General features: G+C 36.5%; 2 protein-coding genes and 1 long non-coding RNA gene across 4 annotated transcripts in view; 1 reads left to right on the forward strand and 2 right to left on the reverse strand.

Moving 5' to 3' along the window:
• Positions 1–7391: 7391 nt before the first annotated feature.
• Positions 7392–26518, reverse strand: part of LOC139123122 (uncharacterized) — a 112465-nt gene continuing 93338 nt past the window's right edge. Inside the window, exon 4 of the mRNA XM_070689135.1 lies at positions 7392–9991. The gene's annotated coding sequence lies outside the window, so the exon portion shown is untranslated. The remainder of the gene's footprint in view (positions 9992–26518) is intronic.
• On the reverse strand, positions 10468–26508 carry LOC139123123 (uncharacterized). 2 transcript variants are annotated; one of them, XM_070689138.1, is made up of 4 exons: positions 26383–26484; positions 25683–26175; positions 17363–18183; positions 10468–14494 (listed from the first exon to the last, which is right to left on the reverse strand). In XM_070689138.1, the coding sequence occupies exons 3-4, from the start codon at positions 17669–17671 to the stop codon at positions 14039–14041; spliced, it is 765 nt and encodes a 254-aa protein (XP_070545239.1). In that variant the 5' UTR covers positions 17672–18183; positions 25683–26175; positions 26383–26484; the 3' UTR covers positions 10468–14038. The 2 variants fall into 2 exon arrangements, with proteins under 2 accessions (XP_070545239.1, XP_070545238.1); XM_070689137.1 differs by lacking the exon at positions 25683–26175 and having other exon boundaries at positions 26383–26508.
• LOC139123124 (uncharacterized) lies at positions 23001–24499 on the forward strand. Its single transcript, XR_011549601.1, has 2 exons — positions 23001–23445; positions 24315–24499. It is a non-coding gene; the product is annotated as an uncharacterized lncRNA (long non-coding RNA).

The following is a 26518-nucleotide window of genomic DNA, read 5'->3' on the forward strand; positions in this document are numbered from 1 at the left end:
AGGCAAATTTCGCCTCCTTCATATAGAAATCGTACGTTTGTTTTTCCAGGAGAACACACCATTTGACACAAAATTTGCATGTAAAGGGGTCTCCAGTAAGCACGTGGTCAAATCTGGCATAAGAAACAATATGAAATGTTGGGTAAAGCCAGTCCAAAATAAACTGATTTGAACTTTTGTGTTTTGTAATTTATACCACTGCAGTAACATCACCTTTTTTGACAACATCACACAATGTAATACGTTTTGAAACTGAATACTCCGACGTATTCTGTGTCTCCTTTAAATTGCTAAAAAATACGGTATGCCGATTACCATGTAAGGAGATGATGACGTCAAGACAGATTTGTAGTGCGTTTGGTCCTTGATGGTGCACGAAGTTTTGTCAAGGTAGCTTGTGTATTTATTTCCTAAATGGGAGAGATTAGGGTCGATCTAAACGAAGGCCGAAGAATGTTATGATACTCTAAGCGAGCTGAACTCTAACGCGAATGGTTGGATAATTTGGAGGATGTTTAGAATGATCTCGTCTCATTAAGATTATTTGGCGGTCAGTATTGAATTTCAACTGCGTCACAAGTTTGCGAAATGAGTATTCCGTCGAACGGTCAACGAACGATATTTTAGAAATCTGGAGACATGGCACATCGCATTTTTATTTTAGTATTTTATATTTTACAAAAGATTTACGAAGCAATGATTTTGTCGAAAATTCTGAAAAAAATATAGGACTGCCGAAATTCAGCGTTCTTGGGCCCAAGTCGTATCCCAGCCTACCTCAGCTACTCGATCGCTTCCAAAAATGACAGTCTTTTATTCAGTTCTCGTAAATAACCGTCGATGTCGGCAACTCTCTCGCTAGCCCTGCGTACGATGCTGTGTGTTAGCTGTAGCACATAGCATCGTACGCAGGGCTAGGGGTCAACATGGGGTCGCAGCCATGTATGTTGCCTCAAAACTTATTTCTGTCTGCACTCAAAACTCAAAAATGTCGGATATGAACCTGAAAAATCGATGCAATTTTGTCAAACTTCGGCGAAATTTCAGCCTATACAAAATTTCATCTAGGTAAGGTAATTTACTGAAATTTGATCGACAAATAATCCTAAACTTGAACGTGACAGCTCGCCTTCTCCCGGAAGTCAAGTATCCAGCTGCCCATACACAGTTGCCCATATGGCCAGGTTTATGAGATTGTTTTCAAGCGACGGCGGCAGACCGTACGGGGCTCTGGATATGAACCTACCGCCGATGTAGCTGTAATAACTGTTGCGTTGTTTTTAGTGCCCACGGACGAAGTCCTGGGGGAGTTATAGGTTTGGTCATGTCAGTCCGTCCGTCCGTCCGTCCGTTCACGCAGATATCTCAGACATGCCCTGGTCAATTTCTTTCAAACTTTGCAGTACAAGAATAGTACCCAACCCCATACAGATGCACGTCGATTTGTTTCACAATGCGATCGAATTTGGCCGTGTTAGAGGACTTTTTAGTTTACACCTCCATAGACTCCCATGTATAAGGCAGTTCTCCATAGACTCCCATGTATAGGCCAAGAAAAATAAAAATTTAGTTTCTCATCGTATTCATGTTGCCTAAAGGATGCAGTGACACAGTTTTTAGTCCCCATGGATAAAGTCCAGGGGACTTATAGATTGGGACGTATCCGTCCGTGAGTCCATCAGTGAGTCCATCAGTTCACGCAATATCTCAGACATTTTGACAAAATATCATGTGACCTTGGTGACCTTTGACCTCAAATATACATTATTGTCCATAACTCAGTAACCACAAGTGCTAAACCTTTCATATTTGGTATGATGGGACACCTTATGACAACACATATGGTACTCCATTAATTATGTGCATATCTAATTTTGAGCGAGCCAATAGAGCTAGAGGTCTGATTTTTGGTATATACGGATAAGTTAACAATATAATTTGTTTGACAAAACGTCACGTGACCTCAATGACCTTTGACCTCAAATATACATATTTGTCCACAACTCAGTAACCACAAATGCTACACCCTTCATATTTGGTATGATAGGACACCTTATGACACCATATATTGTACCTCATTAATTATGCTCATATCTTATTTTGAGCGAGCAAATAGAGCTAGAGGTCTGATTTTTGGTATATAGGAATAACTTAGCAATACAATTATTATGACAAAATGTGACGTGACCTGAATGACCTTTGACCTCAAATATATATATTTGTCCACAACTCAGTAACCACAAGTGCTACATCCTTCATATTTAGTATGATGGAACACCTTGTGACACCACATATTGTACCTCATTAATTGTGCGCATATCTAATTTGAGCGAGCCAATAGAGCTAGAGGTCTGATTTTTGGTATATAGGAATAACTTAGCTATACAATTATTATGACAAAATGTCACGTGACCTCGGTGGCCTTTGACCTCAAATATACATATTTGTCCATAACTCAGTAACCACAAGTGCTACACCCTTCATATTTGGTATGATGGGACACCTTATGACACCACATATTGTACCTCATTAATTATGCGCATATCTAATTCTGAGCAAGCCAATAGAGCTGGATGTCCGATTTTTGGTATATAGGGATAACTACAGGGTAGAAATCTAAATATGCCCATCTAAATATTAGACATCTACCATCGAGAACAAAAGAAATTTGCAGTAATTTGAATATTTAAGGAGTTTAAGCAATTTCCACTATAAATAAAGAACCCCTGCCTCAAACTCCACAAAAGTTGCTAGACATATTTTGCCGTTGTCATGCCATTGCTTCGTTTAATAACCAGTTAATCAAATGCCTAACTGACAGGAGGAAATTCAAGACCATATTTGAATAGTAGTATATATTGTCCTCAAAATTACTCTATCATGGCCCAAGTACTCATTGCCTTCAGCAATACTGCCTTGTTATTATTATTATTATTATTATTCCACACAGTAATTATCCACTCACATAGTACTCCCACGGTGGAGCCAATCACAGGGGCTTCTGAATAGTTCAGTGCCTCAGTTGCGAGTGGAGTGATACGTACGGCCGCCGCGTACTATGTATAGTATTCTATGCATAGAACGCGGCGGCCGGTACGTATCACTCCACTCGCAACTGTGTTCAGTACGGATAATAAAGAATACTGCGATTAAACCTGGTATTGTGTACGAGCCTATTTTCCTTGTAGTGCGCCCTCTCTTGGTGACCATTTAACACGCTATACAATATCCTGTATATACGCACCCTTCAATCCTATGTTATGCAATGTATATGCCATCAATCCCTTCAACTGAATACGTTGTACTTCATCCATAGGATGATGATCAAAGTTGATGGTTTTATTAAATCTTCAAGCCTTGTGAGACTTGAAGAAAGGGATGCCCTTCCATTGTCGCTTATGGTAGAGCGCGCCTCGGGGACAGATATATTCGGACTCAAATTTCTACAATTCTTTTCCAATCTACCAGTGCCACTTGTGGAGGCTCATTTAAAAGCTCATGGATAAAGAAATACTTTCACTGGCTTAGTTTTTCGAAAATCCAAACTAATATTTTTTACCCCATAGAGTTAACTTAGGGGTGGACCATTTAATATCCTAGGGGAGGGGTCTGGAAGATTTTCGAAAAAAAAAAAATTCCCAGCAGATACAAGGGAAGAAAAAATTCTGCCTCAGTGACTTATGAAAAAAACTGGCAAGCTGATGTGGAAGGAAAAAAAATCTATCACAGTATCAGCAAGACCCTTTTGGGATGTAACTTTCCCATTTCCGTGCACCCTTCTTGTCTTTCTTGGCTTTTCCACTTGCCTAAAATGCATCACTGAACGGACTTGTACATAAGGGACTGGTGAGTTTCTTTGGCCTGAGAGGGCGGTGGATTATTTTTTGCTGACGTCAAAAAGTGGCTGACCCCCCCCCCCCCTATTCCAACTTTCGAAAAAAGGGTGACCCCGCTGCACAGGACAAACGATATATATATATATATATATATATATATATATATATTATATATATATATATATATATATATATATATATATATATATAATATATATATATATATGATGTATGAAAGTCATGCAGCTTAAGGCATGCTGAAAATATTGTTTGATATATATATATATATATATATATATATATATATATATATATATATATATATATATATATATATATATATATATATATATATCTGATGTATGAAAGTCATGCAGCTGAAGGGCATGCTGAAAATATTGTTTGATATTTTAAAGAAATGCGCCCGAAGGGCACGCCAAAATATTCTAAACATACATATTTCACAGATATATGTATGTCTGATATATTAAAGTTTTGCAATAGGACGGGGCTCTGAAAAATATGTCTTATTTATTATTAAAGTTATGCACCCGAAGGGCGAGGCGAAAAATTTTAAACATACAGATATCTCAGTACAACGGGATGTTGTCTCAAGGAGGACAACAACCTAAAATTATCAGACAGTTTCATAAAGCTATGTCAAGACATCCTCAACTTTTTGAAAAATTCAATGCAACACCGAAAGACATCATACATAACATCAGACTCAGAATAACTTAACGTGTGGTGGTACCTGATCATTACTGATTGGGGAGCCAAGGCAGTTGACTGTATTGTTTTCAAATCCTCGAAACAGTCGCCTTGGTAAATAATTGATTAACACCTACGAGATTTTGATGATGTTATTTCTTTGCTGTATATTAATTGTTAAAAACTAATCCTGCTGATGTCATATCTTCATCATTCATATGACACAACCATAGAGAACCCATAATGATCTATTGCTTGCACTTGCATGACGTTACTTTATACCATTGCTGTATTTATTTCCATCCGAGTGTATTTAAACTGTTTAACTACTTTTGAATATATATATATATATATATATATATATATATATATATATATATATATATATATATATATATATATATATATATTTGATGTATGAAAGTCATGCAGCTGGAGGGCATGCTGAAAACTATTGTTTGTTATTTTAAAGAAATGTGCCTGAAGGGCGCACCAAAATGTTTTAACAATACATATATCATAGATATATGTATGTCTGATATATTGAAGCTTTGCACTAGGGCGGGGCTCTGAAAAATATGTCTTATTATCATTAAAGTTACGCGCCCGAAGGGCGCGCCAAACAATGAAATTGAATGATGAAAATCATGGCTAGCACGATGCATTTGATGCATTTTAGGCAAGTGGAAAACCCAAGAAAGACAAGAAGGGTGCACGGAAATGGGAAAGTTACATCCCAAAAGGGTCTTGCTGATACTGTGATAGATTTTTTTCTTCCACATCAGCTTGCCAGTTTTTTTTTTCATAAGTCATCTAAGGCAGAACTTTTTTTCCCTTGTATCTGCTGGGAATTTTTTTTTTTTTGCAAATCTTGCAGACCCCCCCCCTAGAATATCAAATGGTCCACTCCTTACTTTATGCAATGGCCATGATCGACCTTCTTTACCGGCGGGCCACCTTTGGTGGCCCACTAGAATAAAGTTGACTTTACGTAATGGCCCATGACCCTCTTAACCGGAGGGCTGCTTTTGGCGAACCACTCCAATAAAGTTTACTTTATACAATGTCCATGGACATAAGTTGTCTATGGAAATGCAGTTAAAAAATTACCTTACAGTCGTCCTAATTAACAGACGTTTCAATGGATGTGGCTGAGAAGTTTGTGCACTGGCATCTCTACTGCACGAATAAAGTGCGCCGCGTACCGGAGTTCAAATCCAAACAGTGCGGGTAAATTTGACATATGAGTTTTGGTTATTTTTCAGCGGGGGGTAGGGAGGGGGGCGGGGGTGGAGGGGGTCATCAAATGTTTTCGTCTGACAAAGGGGGGTCATCTTTTTTCACGAAAAGCATGGGATGTCTATATTTTTTTGAACGCCGGCGACAAGATTTTGCCCCCCCCCCCCCCCCCCCCGGCTGTAAAAACTGAACGGTCCCTAATATGACCTGAATAAATACTTGTAAACCAGCTGACTGTTATAAGAAAGTCCTGTGCAACTGCCTTGTTTTAACTTATCTATTCACAAGTTTGATGGATTTCTCTTCAAATGCATATAGTTTTTTTTTCAATTTTAAACCACCACGTTTCATTTTCACAATTTTTAAGAATTTTTCTCTAATTTTTTCCATGATTTTGGACAAAATGACGTGAATTTTCATGGGCTACACTTTTTGACCAAAATTATGGAAAAATCAGAAAAAATTTCTACATCTTATAGAAACTGTTGGCATATTGTTAGACTTGGTTCAAGTCTGTGATTTGTGAATGTTTGAATGGAGTGAACGCAATGATTCGTATTTTGTTTTCATGTGAAACCCGCGCGATGAGTGGAGTGGGAGTTTCACCAGGGGAGTTTCACCTGGTGAATCTGGCAGAAACTGACTCACTACACTGCGCAGACTCAAAGGTAATACATTCAATGGCGGGTAAAACCTCGCATGGCTGCCAAATTCCGAATATGTTTGTACGAAATAGGAGAGACACAAGAGAAACTATTATAAATGATTTTTTTAAATTCACCTACATGAACCAAGTCTAGCATATTGTATAAAGGCAACAAAAATCGACTTTGTCACTCAGAGGATTAATCTCAATGATTGAGCTGATTTTGTTTTACATAAGAATTATATAAGATTATCAATAATTGTGTGTAGGCTAAATTGCTAATGCTGTCATGGCTTGCAACTTCATAAAGTTCGAGAAAACTGTTATTTTGCTGATTTGGGCTCATAAAAAGATTACATTTCTCACTGACACTGGCCTCTTAGACCAAAGTGTAGGTAAAGGCTGCCTATGACAAGGCTTGGTGCATCAACAAAATTTCCCCTTTGAAAAACTGCAGTTATGTGTGTGGCGATGAACTTGAACCATTGTTAGAAGTGACACCAAAAATAATCTTTATTCTGAATATACCATGGCGTATCATAAAAACATGCCAGTTGACTGATAATAGTTTATTACCATTGAGAAGTAAGATTGATTTTGTACAGTCGCTCCAGACAGTCATATTTGACGTTGAGGTCAACAATTTTGTTGTTGAAATCAGAGTTGTTTGTTCATCACCAATTTTTGAAAAACATTTTTGTGGTCACACTTCATTAAGCACTTTTCCAGAAGTTGCAACAGTTCTTCAATGCTACGCTGTTTCTAAAATATATGCATACTCCTAGTACAGCCACTGATAATAGCGCAAATACACAAAGCTCCTGTTACTACATTGTATAATATTCATATTGCAAGGAAAGCTAATCGTATGAGATGTATGTCATGAGTGAAGTTGGTCATAGAGCAGGCACGGAATCACAGTCCTATGGAGGGATTGTGACTGAATAAAATGTTACAGCTTTCTTGGTACTTTAAAGACTTTATTGACAACCAACCACAGTTTGTATCAGCTAAAAATTCATACACAACACAACACAACACTGTATATTTGCAACCACACAGCAAAATATGACTTCATAAACATTGTTGAAGCAAAGCGCCCCCAACATCATCAGTCACTCATCACAGGACTATCATCCCTGGAATGTAAGTTTTGCTAAAAGCACCAACAGGAAGTACAGCAATTCTTCATCATAAGAGAATAATAACCAATTAAAAAGAAGTTCTAATGTAATCAGAAAGTGACAACCCAATCACAAAGCAGCTGCAAAATTGTCACATTATGATGAACAATGAGAAAGAGGCTCTGATATCATCATTATTGATGACCAATCAGAAAGAGGCTCTGATAATATCAACATCATTATATTATGACCAATTAGAAAGAGTCTCTGATATGAAAGTATAGCACAGCATCTATTAAACCAATCAAGTACTAAAGCACAATCCAACCATACAGGTAGTCGTAAATTTCAACCATTAATCTACCAATACTAGCACTTAGTAATTATGTGTTAACACACAATATTAAAGCTTATACCATATCATAAAATTACTAAAGTATCACTGATCGATACTATACAAACAAATTTGCTGATAGCTTGATGGTAAGGACAGATGCTACAATATGTAAAAAAATGAAAGACAAAATGTATAAATTGAAAGACCATAAAGAAATGTCTCTATTTGATAAGGATTTTTCCTTTTCAGCCAACTTGACACTGTGTAAATGTATACCTGTTTGTTAATATTTGTGTGAATTACATTCACTTAAATTTTTGTGAACTCATTCAATGATAATGATATGACTTGGGTAACTGGTTTACGTACTTCCTATTATACAGCATACCAATTCAATATATTTGCATAATCACTGGCATGCTATTCATGTTTTCTTGCATTGTAACAACACAACACTGGAATGTATGAAATGTGAAAATATTTTGATCCTTTCAAACTTAAAGAGCATATGAAAGGGATCTCACACAGGATTACACTCATAACAGTTCTGAGTGCAATAAAAAGATCAGTTAGCACAATACCTGATAAATAACAAAACGAGAGAAATACTAAAACTACACAGTTATAGCTCAAGAATATTTTGCACTCCTCTGTCGCCTGTGTACACAAACTAATTCCTTGTTTATGACTTCTGTCATATATATATATATATATATTATATATATATATATATATATATATATATATATATATATATTATTGTAACCAGCTTCAGAGTATGATCAATTTCCTGATTATTACTTGAAAAACAAGACAGTTGAAGGTTAAACATTGATTCCATTGTGTTATATCAAATCGCTGACGTGAGCCATGATATCTATCTATCAAAGAACTGTTTGTAAAAATTCAAACACACCACGTAAAGTTATATTTAAGGGACATAAGCTGTAACTTATGGTAAGATTTTTAAGTATTCTGCTTCTGTATATCAACTACCATATCTGACCCTAATCCGTTTGTCATGCTGAAATTTCGAGTATTCTTTTTGTCAATACAGCTTGTAAGTGTGTAGTGATCACTGTGTATTGTTTACAAATGAATTCTAGTCCGGACTTGAATACAATTTTCAACAATAACAAAGCATTAAATTACAGTTTACAGATTCAATGCAGAAAGTGTAGGGAAACCACAAAAAAAGTTCTGAAAAAATAGCCGAAAGATACAGCTTATGGAGCTTTTATCAAGTAAGCACATAAATTTGTAGCTGTGGTAATGCAGCTATCTGTTGGCGGGTTAGCGTGCATCACTACAGTCGCTATGTGGGTCATCAAAAGGTCAAACCCGCCACAGATATCCGTGGTAGGGTTGACCTTTTGATGACCCGCATAGCGATGCATGCTACCCCGCAAAAAGATAGCTGCGTTTCCACAGCTAATTTGTAAAATCTACTAGATATGTAATAAGGAAACCTGGATATATTCTATGCATCGTGTTATTATCGAGGAAAAATTCCAACGTGCGCAATGGAAAATGTACAAATTGTGATCATACTCATGCAAAAATACAATAAACAAATTCTACAGCTGCAGTTTGCAAATAAATCTAAATGGTCATATTTTAAATGTACTTTCAAATGCCTGTAAATAAGCTGAACATGTCCACTGTATTGACTAAGATGCTAATTTTCTTGAAAGCCCTAACCCTACATTTTAATGAATGATAACTGTAGTCTGTTGATTTGCAGAGAGCCAAGAACATATTTCAGTGATGATGGGTAGGGTACACGAAAACAACAAAATTTGCCATTGGCAGGGGTTATATTCTCAAAGGATGTTGAGTGACAGGTTGTATTTTCGGTAGCACTGTTGATATGTCTGGTACACGCACGTTAATTTGTGGCAGTCTCACCAGTCCTATAGAAGCTACATGTACTTTACATATATACATGTTAGTGCATACATTAATCATCAAAAATGAATTCAAATTCAATGATATGTAAAGAATTATCACATAAAGGTGAACAAATGTCAGGTAAATACACTGATATTGCTTATACCGGTATGTATCAACATCAAGCTCAAGCATGGTGTACTTCTGACTGGAGTCATTTTACCATGGAAAAAGTGAAAAAACAGGGATATTGGAATTTTGAACAAACGTAATTATTGCAACTGATTTCTTCTTAAATTATGAAAATTTCCAAAATTTGCTGAATATAAACAGATGATCTCATTTATGACTTCCAGACAAAATGGATTTTTTCCTATTCTGGTTACCAACAGTGTATTCAGCTGCTATCCTCCTGTATAGGCACCGCCTTTGAGATTTCATATCAAAAGCTTGCATGAAGTCCAAACTTCATGCAACAATGTCCATTCATGATGAGGATATATTCTTTAATTTTTGAACTTGATGTTTTTAGTATGGCCATCAAATCTTTTTCTGAATGTTCAATCTTATCTGGCAGCAAGCAGAGATGAGGTTGCACAGTTGACCAGTATTTCAAAATGTTTCAAGAAGTCAAACACAAACTACTTTACCTTCAAACAAAATTAGTGACGATCAAAGCTCAAAAAAGTGCAACTTTGTCCTTTTTATTAACAGGGAAAATGACTGAAATGAAATGAAGTTTAGTCAACAACTAGGCTGCACTGCTGAAATTTCTCTAAGTACAAGATCTACAGCAGGTTAAATTTAAAACTGGGACTTGGTTGTGGTATCTTGTATAATTATTCACTACTTCACAAAACCTATGGGTTCTACCATTTTTCAATAACTTTCCATATTTCCACAGTAACCGGAGTTTAAATACAGGCGACACGTTAGGATGCTAGACCTCTGACCTACAGATCTATCTGACATCACAATGAAATTTTGGTGCATTGAAGAAGTTGAAGTGCCTTTAAAAAATCTATTCATCATACACTGAATAAGAGCACGCTACATCTAAATAAATTTATCATTGCAAACTGAATTAATGGAAAAACAAGTCGCATAGTTGGCAATGTCTGTACACAAAGCAATAAACAGCACAGAGCCAACTACAGAGCTGACTAAAGTTCTGTGTAAAAATTTTTTGAAAATTAAATTTTATGAAAATTTTATTTCAGTCAACAGTGGTCTAATTCATGCCCTGTCGTGTGTCTTCTAGCAACAAAAATTTAACTTAAAATGGGTCTTTACCTGAATAAGGTGTATAATAGTAGGGTTATACACAAATATGTCCTGTATGGATGTGGGCCCAGTGAGTGATGTGTTGGACTCCGTCAGCCATTCAAGCAAAACATCACTCACTGAGCTCTTGTCCATACAAGGCAATATTTTGTGAATAATCCTCTAAAATAAGAATATAAGAAAATGAATAAAAGCTTGTCCCAATCTTTAGAGTACAAAATATACATAAATTCATCCATGCAAGCAAAGCATAAAAAGCAATACATTTTCAAAGGTGTATGATGATGAAATATTTACATCAAAATTATGCAAGAATCATCAGGCTTAATGGTGTTTTAAAGGTAAATTTTGATTTAGATTGTCGGAAATTTACATAAAATTCCGTAAGGAACTGAATACGAATCCATACAAAGAGATAAACTGAATCTAAAATTAACAATTTGCTAGCTACATTCAAGTAAAATATTACGGCCTCTGAGCCTGAGGCCCATCTTGCAACATGTAAGAATAAAGATCTTCAAAAAACATGCTCATATGTCATCTAGAGAAAGAATTTTTCGCTGTGCTAGGCAGACAGATCTGGTTGGGTATGAAGTCTATACCAGTGGAACGAACACAAGCTCTACGCTGCCTACACTTGACACAGAACAGAAATATACAGCATCTACAAGCTAAAGTTTTAAGCAGCAATGTACATTTTCTTTTCTGTGATGCTTTTGTACCAGTATGAACTCATATCATCACAGTATTGCTGAATATTTTCACTATGGATATGTCCTCATGAATATGCAAAATATGCAGTCTTCGGATATGGATGCAGGGATGAGCAAGATTAGATGTTGTCATTTGATTTCATCTTGAAACAGAATGTCATATATTAGAAAAAACTTGTATCAATAAAATTCAAGGGCCAGTAGCTGTAACTTTTGATGATTTTTTACACCGGTTTTGTGTTTCAAGTCAATTACAAGTTCTTGTTCTACTCCCCAAGGTATGTTGAAACACCAGCTATTTAGCTAGTCAACACAGCATCTACACATGGACAATGTACTATTATAATTTACATTTGAATTCTAGTCCAGACCAAAATTACACCTACTTGCCCTGTATATAAAAATTCGTATAATTGCATAATTTTTGTGCATTACTGAAACAAAATAAGACTATCTGATTGGGCTTTGGCTGTAGAGTAATCCCAGGAGTTACCAATGATAATAATCAAACATAAGATGAGATCAATCGATGTTGGAAAAAAGATTGTCCTTGAAGAACACCTGAGAGTATTAGGTACATGGTGTGCAAACTTTGAAATGCATATCAAAGTTTGGCTGTCATGTTGAGGTATATTTTCACATCTTCCTTTGATGTCACTGTTCAATATTCAGCCTTGCTATAATGCAAGCAAATTGCAATATTAAGAAAGGTTTCCAGTAAGAGCATGAATAATGCAATATATACTTAAAGCCCCACTAGTACTAGTAGCATTATTTTTATGATTTTACTTTCAAACTTAAACAAGGATTGTGAGAATGTATTCATTTAGGTGTGTGTATACACTGATTATTAACTACCCACTGGGACTGTATGTGCAATTTTGAAGATAAAGATTACACTGTGATAAAATGTGTGCCCACACATTAAATTGCAGCCCATGCATGGAAAATCCATTGATACTGTGCTTATCTGCACTGAAATCTTCACATAAACTGCACAGAGTAGACTGATGTAATGCATAGGGGTGAATGTTTTCAACTGTGACATTGTATGTTCTGTTTCCTTTGTAATATTACCAATTTTTGAAAATTTCAAGAAATCACAGTGACAGTTAAAATTTGAATTTACTTTGTCAAATGTTTCACAATTGAATGGTTTCTTGATGCAGTAAAAGCCTATATCCCTTCAGAGAGTAGAATTAAGAGAAAGACAGGAGAGAATATAGGAAGATATTTTGAGCTCAACAAATTTCAAGAGTTACAGCTAGTGGGGCTTTAAAGTATCCAAATTTCATCTGTCTTGCATTATTGTTCTATTTGATATAATTCTAGAAACTCCAAAGGATGGTCATTTGCCATGACACTGTACTATACCATGCACTCAATAATCTTCAAACACACCTACACTCCCTAGCTCAGATTACGAGTGTCAGCCAGGAATGTTAGTCTTGGTCAAAGTGCTTTGTCTTTGAGCGAAGTTATAAACGAAATTTGTTTTGGCATGTCTGAGTAATGGCCCCAGCCGAAAAAGGCTAAAGACTAAAAAGGCACGGCAACTTTAAAGTGACGATATTGCATTGTGGTGATGCCAATGAGAATAGAAAATGGCTCTACAACTACAGTTTTTTTTACAGAAAAAATTTAGGAAAATTCAGCCTCTTAAAATGTTGCTTCAAGGAATGAAAGTGAAGTGCTGAATTGCACAAAATAAAGAAGTTACTTTTCTAGAAGAGGGTAAAAATTGATATCATGAAAAGAACATTACCAACACCACCTGGCAATTGTATTTTATGTTTGTTAAGTTTTAACTCCCCTTTACCTTCACTGTCTAAAACATTAACCCTTTGAGTGCTGTAGTGTTCCCACCAACATTTTTGTGCAACATTTTACCATTTTTATAAGTTTTCTGTAATTATTTTGATAATTTTGAACCAAATAGACATTAAATTCATTGGCTACAGTTTTTTATCAAAATTTTGGCAAAAATCTGAAAAAATTGACTGGGGTAAAGTTTTAAAGGTGACAAAATTTGACTTGGGTGCTCAAAGGGTTAATTGAAATTGTGACATAAAATATCAAAATGGCTGAGAAATGTTATACTGTTTGAGACTAAACGAGAGAGATTAAGGTATGTCTAAACAGTAGACAGTAAAATCAGAATCGACATATATTTACACACAACTGAAAACTGCACTGACCGAGTAGAATTTCTTTTGAAGGGAAAGCAAAACATGTAAACAAACTCTACCTGTATCATTTCATAAAATCTTCTCTGGATCTAAAGATAGCGCGTCACCTGAACTCAGTGTGACAAGCTTTTCAGAGGATGCGTCCTTTGGCTTTGCCCGCTCATACATGACAGAAGAGGCAAGGATAATTAAAATGGCTGCCAAGTATGGCAGATTCAGTTGGAAACTCTTTGGGAAAAGCCAGGTGCATAGGAAAGCCATGAGCACGATAGTTGCGACGGAGGAATAAACCTTAACAATGCTGTCCATCTTCTTGACAATAGCTGGTAGAAGAAGACTGCCAACGCTGCACAATATCACTGTCGCGAAAATCAGTAGTATTCGGCCAATGCTGACACGTCCATGGATGGCAAAAGGATGACCCTTGGTGATGTAAAGTGACCACACAGTTGTCATGCCAACACTGAAGAGGTACATCTGTACCTGGTGCTGCATTGACGGGCCATTGTTCTTCTTGTACAGATACTGTAAGGAAAACAATAATGTAGGTAAGGGGTTCCTTGAAGACAGTCTGCTATTGTCACATAAGTTCAAACTTGTAACAAAATGTTTTTCATTGGTACTGTATGAGTAGGGAGTTGACTTGAACTTAATTTTTGCTCTGATTGGTCAGCACGTTTCTTTTTCTTTTATTACTTACACTGTAAGTATATCAAACAGAAAACTGCACACTCATGGCAACAGTTTTCCTTCTCAAATGTGTTTTCCTCAACAACAAACCCTTAATTGAGAATACAGTGTGCCCTAAATTTCCCTTCAAATTGTGAATTGTGAAGAAAGAGAAACAAATTTGAAGTTGGGTAGTGTCTCCATACTTCTTCCACATCATGCCACTTCTTACCGTACATACGTGTACAATGTGTTGATGATACAAGTACTGAATTTTGACTTGACAAATATTTACATACATGTATCCTTTGTCAAAATGTCAAAGAAAAACACCATGTATATTTCTAGACAATTGACATTATTTAGAAAGCTAGTCACCAGCTAAAAACAACAATTTTTCAATTAACACCATCATGAAAATATGAGGTTTGTGGAGGCTTACATGGTATTTTCATCAGAGCAACTCCACTTGTCTTACAGCATCAATGAGCCACAAAGACTAGGATCAGCCCAAGAGAAACGCTGACAGGGAAAGTAAAATGAATTGACTCTTTCATTTTACTATTGATAATCATCATGTATTTTTTTTTCCGTTTTAGTTTATTGATTGCACCGTGGAGATGAAAATGAAGCTCAATGGTTGCAGTGATTATGTACTTGGTGATGAAATATGGCAAGGGGCATTTATCTACATGTAAATAGTGAACTTCCACATTTTATTCTATGGGAGACATACCAATGTACATGTTCACAACATTGTTACATGCTATGTACTGATTTTTTCTCCACTGCCAAATTACCCAGTTCCAGCCCGTAAAGATATGCTGAAGTTGTCTATGATGATTAAAATAGTCAGTGGCAGTCATATTAACCTTTCTTGTGCGTAAAATATGTATGAATACCATGAACAGTACAAACATTGTGATCTTATCCAAGCTTGTCATTTTGAACTTTGAAAGGTCAGAGGTGACATGGAGCTAAAGTTACGCCTCCATGTTTTTTGATTGCAATCATGTCTGAACAGAAACTAACTTTACACGCATGTTGGATCAATTTGACGCTGGTCAAATTTGCCAGTGAATGAAGAAATTGACACTTCACACTTTTGAAGTTACATTTACAGGAGGGGGTTTTGAACCAAACGAATAAATTTTGTTTGTTGTACTGATACCACTGAGTCTCTTAAGCTAAAAACAGATTGTTTCTCTTCCCTATGTACTTTCACCTACTTAGCTGCACCCACGTTTTCTTGTTTACTTGAAATAAATACATATTTAGAAATGATAGTGCAGTATGCAAAGTGGAAAATGTTGAAACAACAGTACATGTGATATACATGTAAGATCACATGTACAGACTACTGTTCTGTACAGAATTATTTTAATCATCTTACTTAATGTCAGAACTACCACTACTCAGAAAACATTTTTGTTTTAATAGTCTCACTTTGATGTTTGATCCTGAGATATAAACAAAACAAAATACATTTGTAAAATAAAAATAGATTCACCACATTGTTTTGGTTGGAATGGTAAATGAGCCAAGGATGTTAAATTGGGCAGGGACCTCCCTCGAAACAACATTGGCTAGAGAGACCATGCTATGCCAATCTGATCAAGCTATGCTAACCACATGAGGAGTATTATGGTGTAAAATAGTACGAGAAAGCTACCACAGTACATGCATATGTGTTCTGCATATTGTATGGAATTTTATGGCTTATTACAGCAATCACAGTCAGCTCATTACAAAAACAGTTTTTGTAGATGGTACACATACATTGTTCTCCCCAGAGTAATTAAAGCATAGAAGACTTTCCTCTTAATTTTCGCAAAACAATAGAAATTCATTAACATTACAATTATATTATTATGCAAATCAGCTGCTAGGCTATCAGAAATTAATTGTCAATCTATGATCAGCAGGGTTGAGGGTTGGAACACTTTCTCAGCATGATTCAAAGTGTTACAAAATGTAAATGAACTTCCTGATACACTGTACTGGTATTCACAAAAGACAATGTCTTAAGAGCCACGTTGTCCTTGGAAATACACCTACTAGGTAAAATGAGAACAAAGCTAGAATAAAAGGCATTTGTATTAGGAGTCAATATTGTACTGGCCATTATCAGGCTATGGCTACACATGTAGGCAACACTACAAACCTTTCGGCTTGTTTGAGTAATCATGTTATATCAGAATTTCATGTTACTGTATGTGAGGTGCATAAACTTTTATACATGTAGGTTGTCTTGTGCATAAGTTCAAATGACACATTGGCTGATATTGAATGGACCATGGTACGAACAAACCAACTTGAATAAATGAACACAGAAATAAATGCATGCCTGTTCATGAGTTCATATCATTACATTGTACATGTACTTCTTTAGCATAATGCATTTTCCTTAGGACACTGCAGTGGACAGAGTGCAACATTTCAGCCGGAGTACATGTAACTCTTGTAGTGATCTCTAATTATTTTTAATCCAGCTATCATGTATTTTTACCCCTTCCTCATTATGATGGTATCATACACAGATTCTGTCTTGAATCTGTCATAAAGGAAGGACTCATGAATTTTCAGGAATACATAGACATACACATTACATTTTCACTTTCTAAATCATGGTGTTTTTTCATCTTTGAGGAATACGAAATGAGCGATTGCTTTCACACAAAGCCCTGTAAAGATCAGAGTGGGAATTAAAGTTTGAGAACTCACCTCTGTGTAGACTGATGCAGCACTTGACAAGGCTGAACTGACTAAGCTCAAAACAACTGCTCTGATTACAATACGCATGGTGGGTTCCTGAACTGAACGACCTGTGGATGACCCAGACAGAGCGGCCAAGGTGATTCCTAAAATCAGGATGAACATGGCTAGCCCTCTCATTGGTGTGGTCCCTTTCTTGAAGACGATGCGATAAATGACCACTGTCATAATCACTCGTGTTTGTATAAGGGTGTTCCACAAAGGTGGAGGTGTAACATTCATGGTGTAGAGAAACAGGTTATTTGTGACACCGTACATGAAAGCTGGAATCAAAAAGTTCCACGTGAACTTCAAAGACGTCAACTCCTTTTTAGGAGAAAAAAGGCAAACACAGATGCACAGTTTCACAAGTTCAATCAACGCTACGATGGTTGATGCATGTATGAGATGCCGGCCTCCATTGAACTGCTGCTTCCAAATGCTGAGATCTGCTTTCCCAGCTCCATGGTGATAAATCCAGCACACAGCACAAAATTCCGTACTCTGTCCCCGGATTGCTCCTTATCAAGCTCACCACTGTCAGCTGGCTCATCTTGGATGATGACAGGGTGACCGTTTTCTTCTTTCTTGCTGGTCGACATCGTTATGATTTTCTGTCCTTGCTCATCAACTCATGAACATAACTACAGCCTCCATCAAGGAAAATGGGAAGCTGTACTTGCCCTGTGTTCAATCACTAATTCACTGTATCCGGGATGGCCGAGCTTTGCTAATCTTTGAACGTCTAGAGTATGTGTACTTCTAACAGATTTAATTTTGTATTGTTGTTTCTAAAATGAGAACAAACAGTGATAATTAGCTTCATTGTGAGTTAGCTCCATGTTTAGACATAACTTTGAAATGCTTCATTATTCTGTGATAAAGGCAATAATTGGCAGGTAGACAATCTTTCACTGTAGTGCAATTCAAAATTAATTACCAAAGGGTATATTTATTTGACAACGCCAAGCATAACAGTCTTGCTTATTTAGTTCCTGCTTATTTAGTATTTCCAGACAAATTGCTGAAATTATTCTGAGTCTGTGTAATCCTTGGCAGAACTCCAAGTTCGAAAATTTTGACAAAATACTGGCTCAAAAGGTTGAAGTCATTCCATGGTTCCATAACACACACACCTTTGTTGTATCATGGTTGTATATACAATGTGAGAACATTATGGAAACATGAAACATCATCTGTATTGCCCCAGTCCACTGTACTGTATGGTATGTATGGGGTATGTAATACATGTATATGACCATACACTTCTTGTATCTATTTGAATTGAAAAGGAAAAAATCTCCGTACTCAATGACAATGCAACTAGCAACTAGATCATCACTAAAATGAACAGGTACAGTGTATACATATACAGAATATACTTGAATATCATTTAGCTAAAGGACAATTAATTTGAATAAAAACAACCCAGAGGCACAAAAAAGAAAGTAATTTACATTCAACAATCAATGCATTCAACAATGTGTATTGTATTTGTAATTGTTTTCTCACATTGACAAAACATGCAATGAATGGGCCTAATATACATCATTTGAAAACACCAATATTTGTAAGGCAGCCACTGTACATTCCAAGTAATGTTTTGGTTCAGTTGACCATTGTGTGAACAAAACTACTTATAGCCGAATTTAAATACCTGAAATGAAATAAAATTAATTAGACTACCTGATACTGTACATTGTGACTACTGTGCAAACAATGTGGCAAACCAGAAATGTCATCTCTGAGAAAAATTGCTGAAGAATTGAAAACAGTCTTTTTACTCAAATGACGAATGGCTTAGTATCTGATTTGTGTTATGTAACTGTGATTCAGGGGCTTCATTGAATTATAATTTATTGCTGTCACTTTAGGACATCTAATTGTGTGTAACATGCTACAGGGCTGGATTTAAATTTTTTGACCGATACGGAGACACACACTGTGCATACAAGGCTTTGCATCAAGTTGATCAATGTGCACAGTCTTCCCACATTAAATAACCTACAAGCTGCTTGATCAATGTTTCAGTGCATGTAGCCTTTCAAAAAAAAACACTCTATCTGTGAGTAGTAAAGTCATACATCATCTGAACAACTGTTCTAGTTAAACCTGTTCTGATATGTTCAAACTACAATACTATTAAATGTCACCATAAAAATCACGCTCTGCAGGTACAACAAGTGCACACATGCACTTTTGGGAAGCAACTTCCCATATGACTGACTAAAGTGGCCATTCTCTGAGGAATGAGAACAATCAAACATGTAAATTTCTTTTGTCATTTCAATATCCTTTCCTTAAACAGGTGCAAGTATTTTCCCTACTTTCCATTTCACTATTATAGATAGCTGGAGACAAAATTTAATTGTTATCTCCTCCCTCAATCAAACATAATTTTACAAAGTATTTAAATTGGGATCGAGAAGAATGGTGCGCTAACAAGGATTTGTAAGAATTTACTACTGGTACATAAATTTGTTTACACACACCGTTAATGTAAGAGACATGACACTTCACTGAGGAATCTCCAACAGCAGAGATCCTGATGAATCATGGGATATCTCAAGTACTGTGAGCGACCCAAGTGTATTAAAAACAAAATTCTGAATCATCTTCCTCATCATCCAACACAACCTCCTTTTTTGTGCATTCTTGGATAAGATACACTGTAGCTACTTGATTCGTCCATGCATTGTACCATCCTTGCATCAAGTTCAACAGGTTAAACCCAAAATTTAAATGGTCCACAGTACAAACACACCCATGTACAAAAACGCACATAGTAAAGGGTGTATTGCATACACACTATGTGATCTTTTGGGCAAATCGATTCTGTTGGATACCACATGTCCTTTTGGTTCAACTTCTGGAGTAGAACCACTGCAGACCATAGGTACTGTAGCTTTGTGTATATCCAGCTCATGTGTTTGACCCACAGACTTCACATTGTGAATTTGTCATGAAATTTAATTTCTACAACATTTAACTTTAAGAATCCAAAATGTGGAAATTTAACTGGTACAGAAACCAAAGGAAAAATGACTTTGTATGCTGATGCAAAGAACATAATGAATGCTGTGTTGTTTTTTAACATGAATACAGCACACATCACTTTGGTTTAATAATCTACCTGAACTGCATTTACATGGATATAAACCACAGCATGCATCATTGTAGCTGTGGAAATGCAGCTATCTGTGGTGGGGTAGCGCGAGTCTTTGCGGGTCACCAAAGGTCAACTCCGCCACGGGTTAAAGCAATTACAGATCCAATAATTATCACAAATCATACATATTTACTGAGATATGAATGGCAGATTAATATTTTTCTTCATTATAAAATATCTGATCAGATGGCATATACATGACATTGACATTCACCAGTTGTTTTGTTTTCTAGTAAACCTTGAGACAAAATGTTAAACTTTAATAGACATATCTATTAATAAAGTGTTACCATTTTATAATGAGATTTATTTATTTATCGATTTCAATCTCTTTTGTGTAGTTGACAAACATTCTCATGTTTATTCTAACACTGGAAGCATTACATTTATAACAGTGAAGTCGGGGAGTGCAGCGGCAGAATACAAGTACACATTCATGTATGGTCACTCTGTATGCAAGGTCACTCCACACCGAGTGACTATGATTCATGCTACTGAGAAGATGTTTCTTCTTCGATAGATACCCATTCAAAAATGTTGCCATAGGCAGCGGCTCCAAAGACAACACAATTCTGTTTTCAAAGATTCTTGTTCAGAAATGCCACCATAGGCGGCAGCTCCAGAGATCACTGAATGCTGGTCTACCGCCCAAGGGTGCATCAGCAAATTTTTTGCAAACTTCCTAGAAGCAATTTTTTTTCCTTCCTTTGTGCAGAGACAATTTTTTCTGGCATTTGGCCAGCAACAATTTTTTTTTTTCGAAAATCCTCCAGCAACCATCCCCACCCCCCAAATCAAATGGGCCACCCCTAAGCAGGTTACTGTTACATTGGCTGGGCTGAAGCAAGGATGGAGAAAATAGGTGGAATCTGGCACATACACGTCACTGACAGCTAAAATTTGCCAACTGAGAAAGTTATTAGTTTAGAAAAATATCACGGCATTCTGCATAATCTTGATTTGCCAACACACAACTTGTAACCACATATATGTATGCTTTTACTTTTACCACCTGTAATCAAAGTTTCTATATCCAAGTGAAAGGTTTCAGTGACAATCCGGGACTCAGATGAGAAAAATTATCATTGGCCTGACACAGGTATGTTTTCAGTGGGTTAAAATGACCAATGAGGACAGGTGCACTAGCTTTACATGTATGTCTGACTACAGCTGTGGAAACACAGCTATCTGTGGTGAACCTGCATCTATGCGGGTCATCAAAAAGTCAACCCCCGCTGTGGATACCTGCAGATAGTCTCATAGGCAAAATGGGTAAATTACTACGACCCAACTTGGGTCGGGACTTTAAATGGCAAAATAAACCAAAGTGAGCGTAATTCAATAAATTGAACTATACCTGCCTGAACTTAATTATTGCTCATTCTCTTAATCCTTTTGTGAACAAAATCTCTGGTTCGTTTACATTTTTCGGCTGATTTTTCCAGGGAGTACTCAAGATTTTCACTCCAGCTAACTTCCATTGATATTCTGATAACAAGTCACACATTCGAAAGTGATTATAGAGTGAGGATCATAGTTTGCTGCAGGAGTGAAAATCTTGAGAAATCCTTGGAAAATCAGCCTAAATACGTAAATGAACCATAGATTTTTTTCACAAAAGCAGTTAGGGAATGAGCAATAATCACAGTTCAGGCAGGTACAGGTCACTACTGAATTACGTTCGCTTTCACTTTGGTTTACATTTCGCCGTTCAGAGTCCAAACCAACGTTTGGTCGTCGTAATTTACCCTTTGCCTATGAGACGGCCCGAAGGTATCCGTGGCGGGGTTGACCTTTGCATGACCCACATTGACGCAGGCTTCCCTGCCACAGATAGCTGCATTTCCACAGCTTGTCTGGCTACAGCACGAATAATCTTAGTTCAGGCGAATAGTGAGGTTTGCATGGTTCAGGTCCAGTGTGAAATCTGAGTGGGTCAAGCAGGGTCAAGTGGTTTATTGACATCTACATAGATTTAGGATTACTAAACAAGTAACTCCTATTACTGCAAACAGCCTTCACAAGAACAAGAATGTAAGATTTGTGCTGCTGCTCAGCTGTGAATTAAAGTGACATTCTGAAAATATGTCTAAAGAAACCACACCATAGTATAAGGTAGGTAACACCTGTACACTATGTGGCTGGTTGTGGACTGGTGTTGAAGCTGATTGTAATTTTGTGGCAAAAAGCAGAGATCTGAGTTTGCAAGTAAATATATTGAGATATACAGACAAACTCTCACAGCCGTCCAAATCATTCCTCCAATTCACAAGACCAGAGTGCATTATAAAGACAATATACACATCTGAATTTCAAGATTTCAACTGGGTGTCAATCTTGCACCACGTTTCAAAATCCAGTGATGTACATTGTAGCATTATCACGCATTTTTCATCGCATTGTGATCCTCTAGCGGCGATGTGTCCAACAATAGTACCAGTAGGGCGTTCGGTCACGTGACTTACTGCGTACGAACAACGTAATTCAACACCACATCTGATGCATGAGCGTAAATCAACTCTTCATAAAAGTAAAAATAAATAACCAAAATAAAAAAATCCTAGTTAGTATGAATATTTGGCTTTCGAAAATGTTATTTATGCACTGATTTATGAGCGTACCGCGTGAAAACGCGATCTACGGCCAGAAAAACAACGGGCAGTCACGACGCTCAGTGTGAGTCGCGACCTCTGCGGTCATGACCCCTCCCTGAATAAATTAGTTGCCGGAGTGACTGTCAGTTTTGGCGGCAAATCCGCGGGTTGTGATTGGTTGTAAGGATATGACGACATCAGATTCTGAATATTTACAAACAGGGCTTCGTTTTGGTGGTAGAGGCATTGTTCTGGACGCTGTGGATCCGAAATTACACCAAAAAATCACTGTAAGTACGAGTTTTTCTCCTAAAATCTCAAAATCGGGCCAATAAAAAACGTGCCTGGCCCCCATACGAAAATTTCGACTGTTTTTAATGATATCTTGATGATAAACTGTCCTGAAATATCGTAATACACAACGGGATTGAATTTCTTTGCGAGCGTGTGGATCGTAGTATGTACATCCGGGCACTTTCCCTAGCGTCGATCATTGAAATATCGTTTCCGGCTGCAAATTTTTGCATTCTTGAGAGATATCAAGCTTATACTTAGTTGAAAATGTAAATTTGAACAATAAACGCACCCTGGTTATTTATTTTAGCAGCTAAGATACAAAATTACGGAGATAAAAGTCTCTTTCCAGCTGTTTCATCTCACGATGTGGCACGAGTAAGAAATGCTAATTAGTCAGCTGATGGTATACTGTAATTTTAACCCGACTTCCACCAGCAATATATTGCTATACCCCACCCTAAGTTTATATTAGATTATAATTATTATATTATCAATGTATTATTATTATAATCAGTTGATTAATTAAATACTAATTCTGATTAATAAATTCAGTTTTGAACAAAATATATGTTTTGTATAAAATAGCAATGCTTAAATCATTGAATATGGCATAAAATTATGTGAATATGCATACTAGATATCACTTGGCATTAAAGGTATATTATATTATGTTATGGCAATGGCAATATCTTGCATTTAAGGTAGTGAAGGGGTTAAATAACTAAACTCTGATTATTCTTTGTTTGATTTGAGTTGCCTTCCAAACAGTTTTGTGAAAATATTAGTTTTTGTAGTTGTTTGTTCATGTATACTATGTGTTTTTGATACTCCAGACTTATTATACTTTTTTTTATTTTTTCAGATGGCTGGCACTATGTCATGAGGTGGCGTGTATGACTTTTACTCATCAGCAAAGAACCATAGCCAAACAAAGTTGCTCGACGCCTTTGCCAAAATATGTACATTTGCTTTGTACATGACTGAGTGTCAGTGGCTGTATTGAAACTCAGCCCAAGGAAATAAACATGACTGTTTAAATGGGATCAATATCTGCATTTTAGTATATTTCTTGCCCTATCTATTTCTTTATTTAGCCAATTTTGGCTGAGATAACAAGTCACATCACATGACCAGTCTACCACATACAGGTCATATGTCAAAAATGTGCTTCCTCAGCAGCCAATTATGATCAATGCCTGATGTATTCAACATTCAGTGAAGTCAATTCATATTCAGTTTACAGTCTTTGGTTGAATGTTCTTGGAATGAAAGTATGTTGTGGATAATAATGTTAATACTTTCAACATGTTTATTGTTATTAAAATTGATATCTTTAAGTTTCCATGGCGACAGTCAGGAGAATGTAAACACCACTTGGTAACTCAATGCTATTGTGGAAAGCACATGATATAGTTGATTACAGAAAATTCATTCAATCATGTTACATCTTAAAACTTGCCGGAGTTTTCCAATGGAAAAGGTTAAAATTTTACTGTTTCCATGGCAACAAATACAATAAGATGTTATTAATATTAAGTCCCATGATATCACATGTTCTTTCAATAGCAAAATTATCTTACACTTACCTGATCAAGGCTTCTTTCCATAAAAAAAATGTTTCAATCAAATTAATGGATATCTCACGTTACCGTGACAACCAAGGGGAATTTACTCAAAAGTAAAATCATCATTCAGGAAATTCAAAAATGTCCCCTTTGTGAATAGTTTGTCATCATTGTATACATAATTCTTGAGATATCCCTCATTTTCCACAAAAAACATGTTTTGACAGTTATTTCAGGTTACCATGGTAACTAATGAGAAATGTTTGAAAATATCACAATCATTGTTTAGAAAATTAAAAAATGTATCTGTGGTGAAAGTTTGATCACCAATGAAGGAAAAGTTTTCGAGATATCCTGATTTAAACATTTCCATATCCTCTGAATCGGTGCCATTGTGCTTTCTATTGTTTACATAGGGTTGTTACATACACCTACTTACAGCTTGTCCTAAAATTACGTAATAATTTTAATATTCAAATACACATAACTCAAGAACGGATCACTCTTTTTTGACAGGGTAAAGACTGGAGAGCTTAGAATTTATTCTATTTTTAAATGTGTCATAAAAAAATGAGATTCAATTGACTGCAAAAATTCACCAGAACACCCTAGTACCAGGTTGAATTATGATGCTTGAAACAACGATAAGGAACATCAGAACTTACTGTAGCTGACCTCAAATGACAAATAGAATCTGCTACACTGTGCACTGTGTATTGTCGTATTGGGCATCACCGCACGCAGGCGCAGCAACTGTCCACTGCAGCCGTAGTGTTGGTTGGTGTTCGTGTGTCATTTAGTGATGTACTGACGATTATAGAATTCACTGTGTCGATAAAACATTATTTTGTGTGGAAAGTCTGAAATTGAGAACCTCCATGATGCATGTAAACTTTCATTTAAAGACAACGAGAATGTAGACCGAAAAATATCTTTCGTGAAATCACAGGGTCCGTTTGACTTGGGTCCAATTGGTATGGTGCGGGTCGTCGCCATAGCATGTTGCATTGAGCTGTCAGCTATTCAGTCAGACAGCAGGCGACTCTTCAAATTGAAAAGTAATAGCTGGTTCACTGAAAAGTTCCACAATAAAATAAAAGTGGAGTCGCCACCAGTATATAGAACATATACCTATCAAATTCCCATCCATTGAAATTGCTGTAATAACGAAAACGAAATTAAATGTCAATCATTGAATCATGAGTGAAACCGTATATAACGTGTCATGGCGTACTGTGTAGTGCATATTATCTTCAAAGGTCGATCGCCGAAAATGACAGAGAAGAGATTCTCTGAGTGGTCATTACTTCATAAATGTAAAGTTCTACTTGGGTTCGATGGCAAGCGAGCAAAACTACAACGTACCTGTATTCAGGCTTTCGTTTGTTGATATGAAAATCCGGTCGTGTTGTCCGGTCGTGTTGCGGCCGCCGGACGCACAGACAAGTCACGATGCCGAGTCAACTTTTCAGTTTCACCTTTGACCTGTCTTCAGACCCTC

Source organism: Ptychodera flava, chromosome 22, assembly GCF_041260155.1.
Source record: "Ptychodera flava strain L36383 chromosome 22, AS_Pfla_20210202, whole genome shotgun sequence".
Classification (NCBI taxonomy): Eukaryota; Metazoa; Hemichordata; class Enteropneusta; family Ptychoderidae; genus Ptychodera; species Ptychodera flava.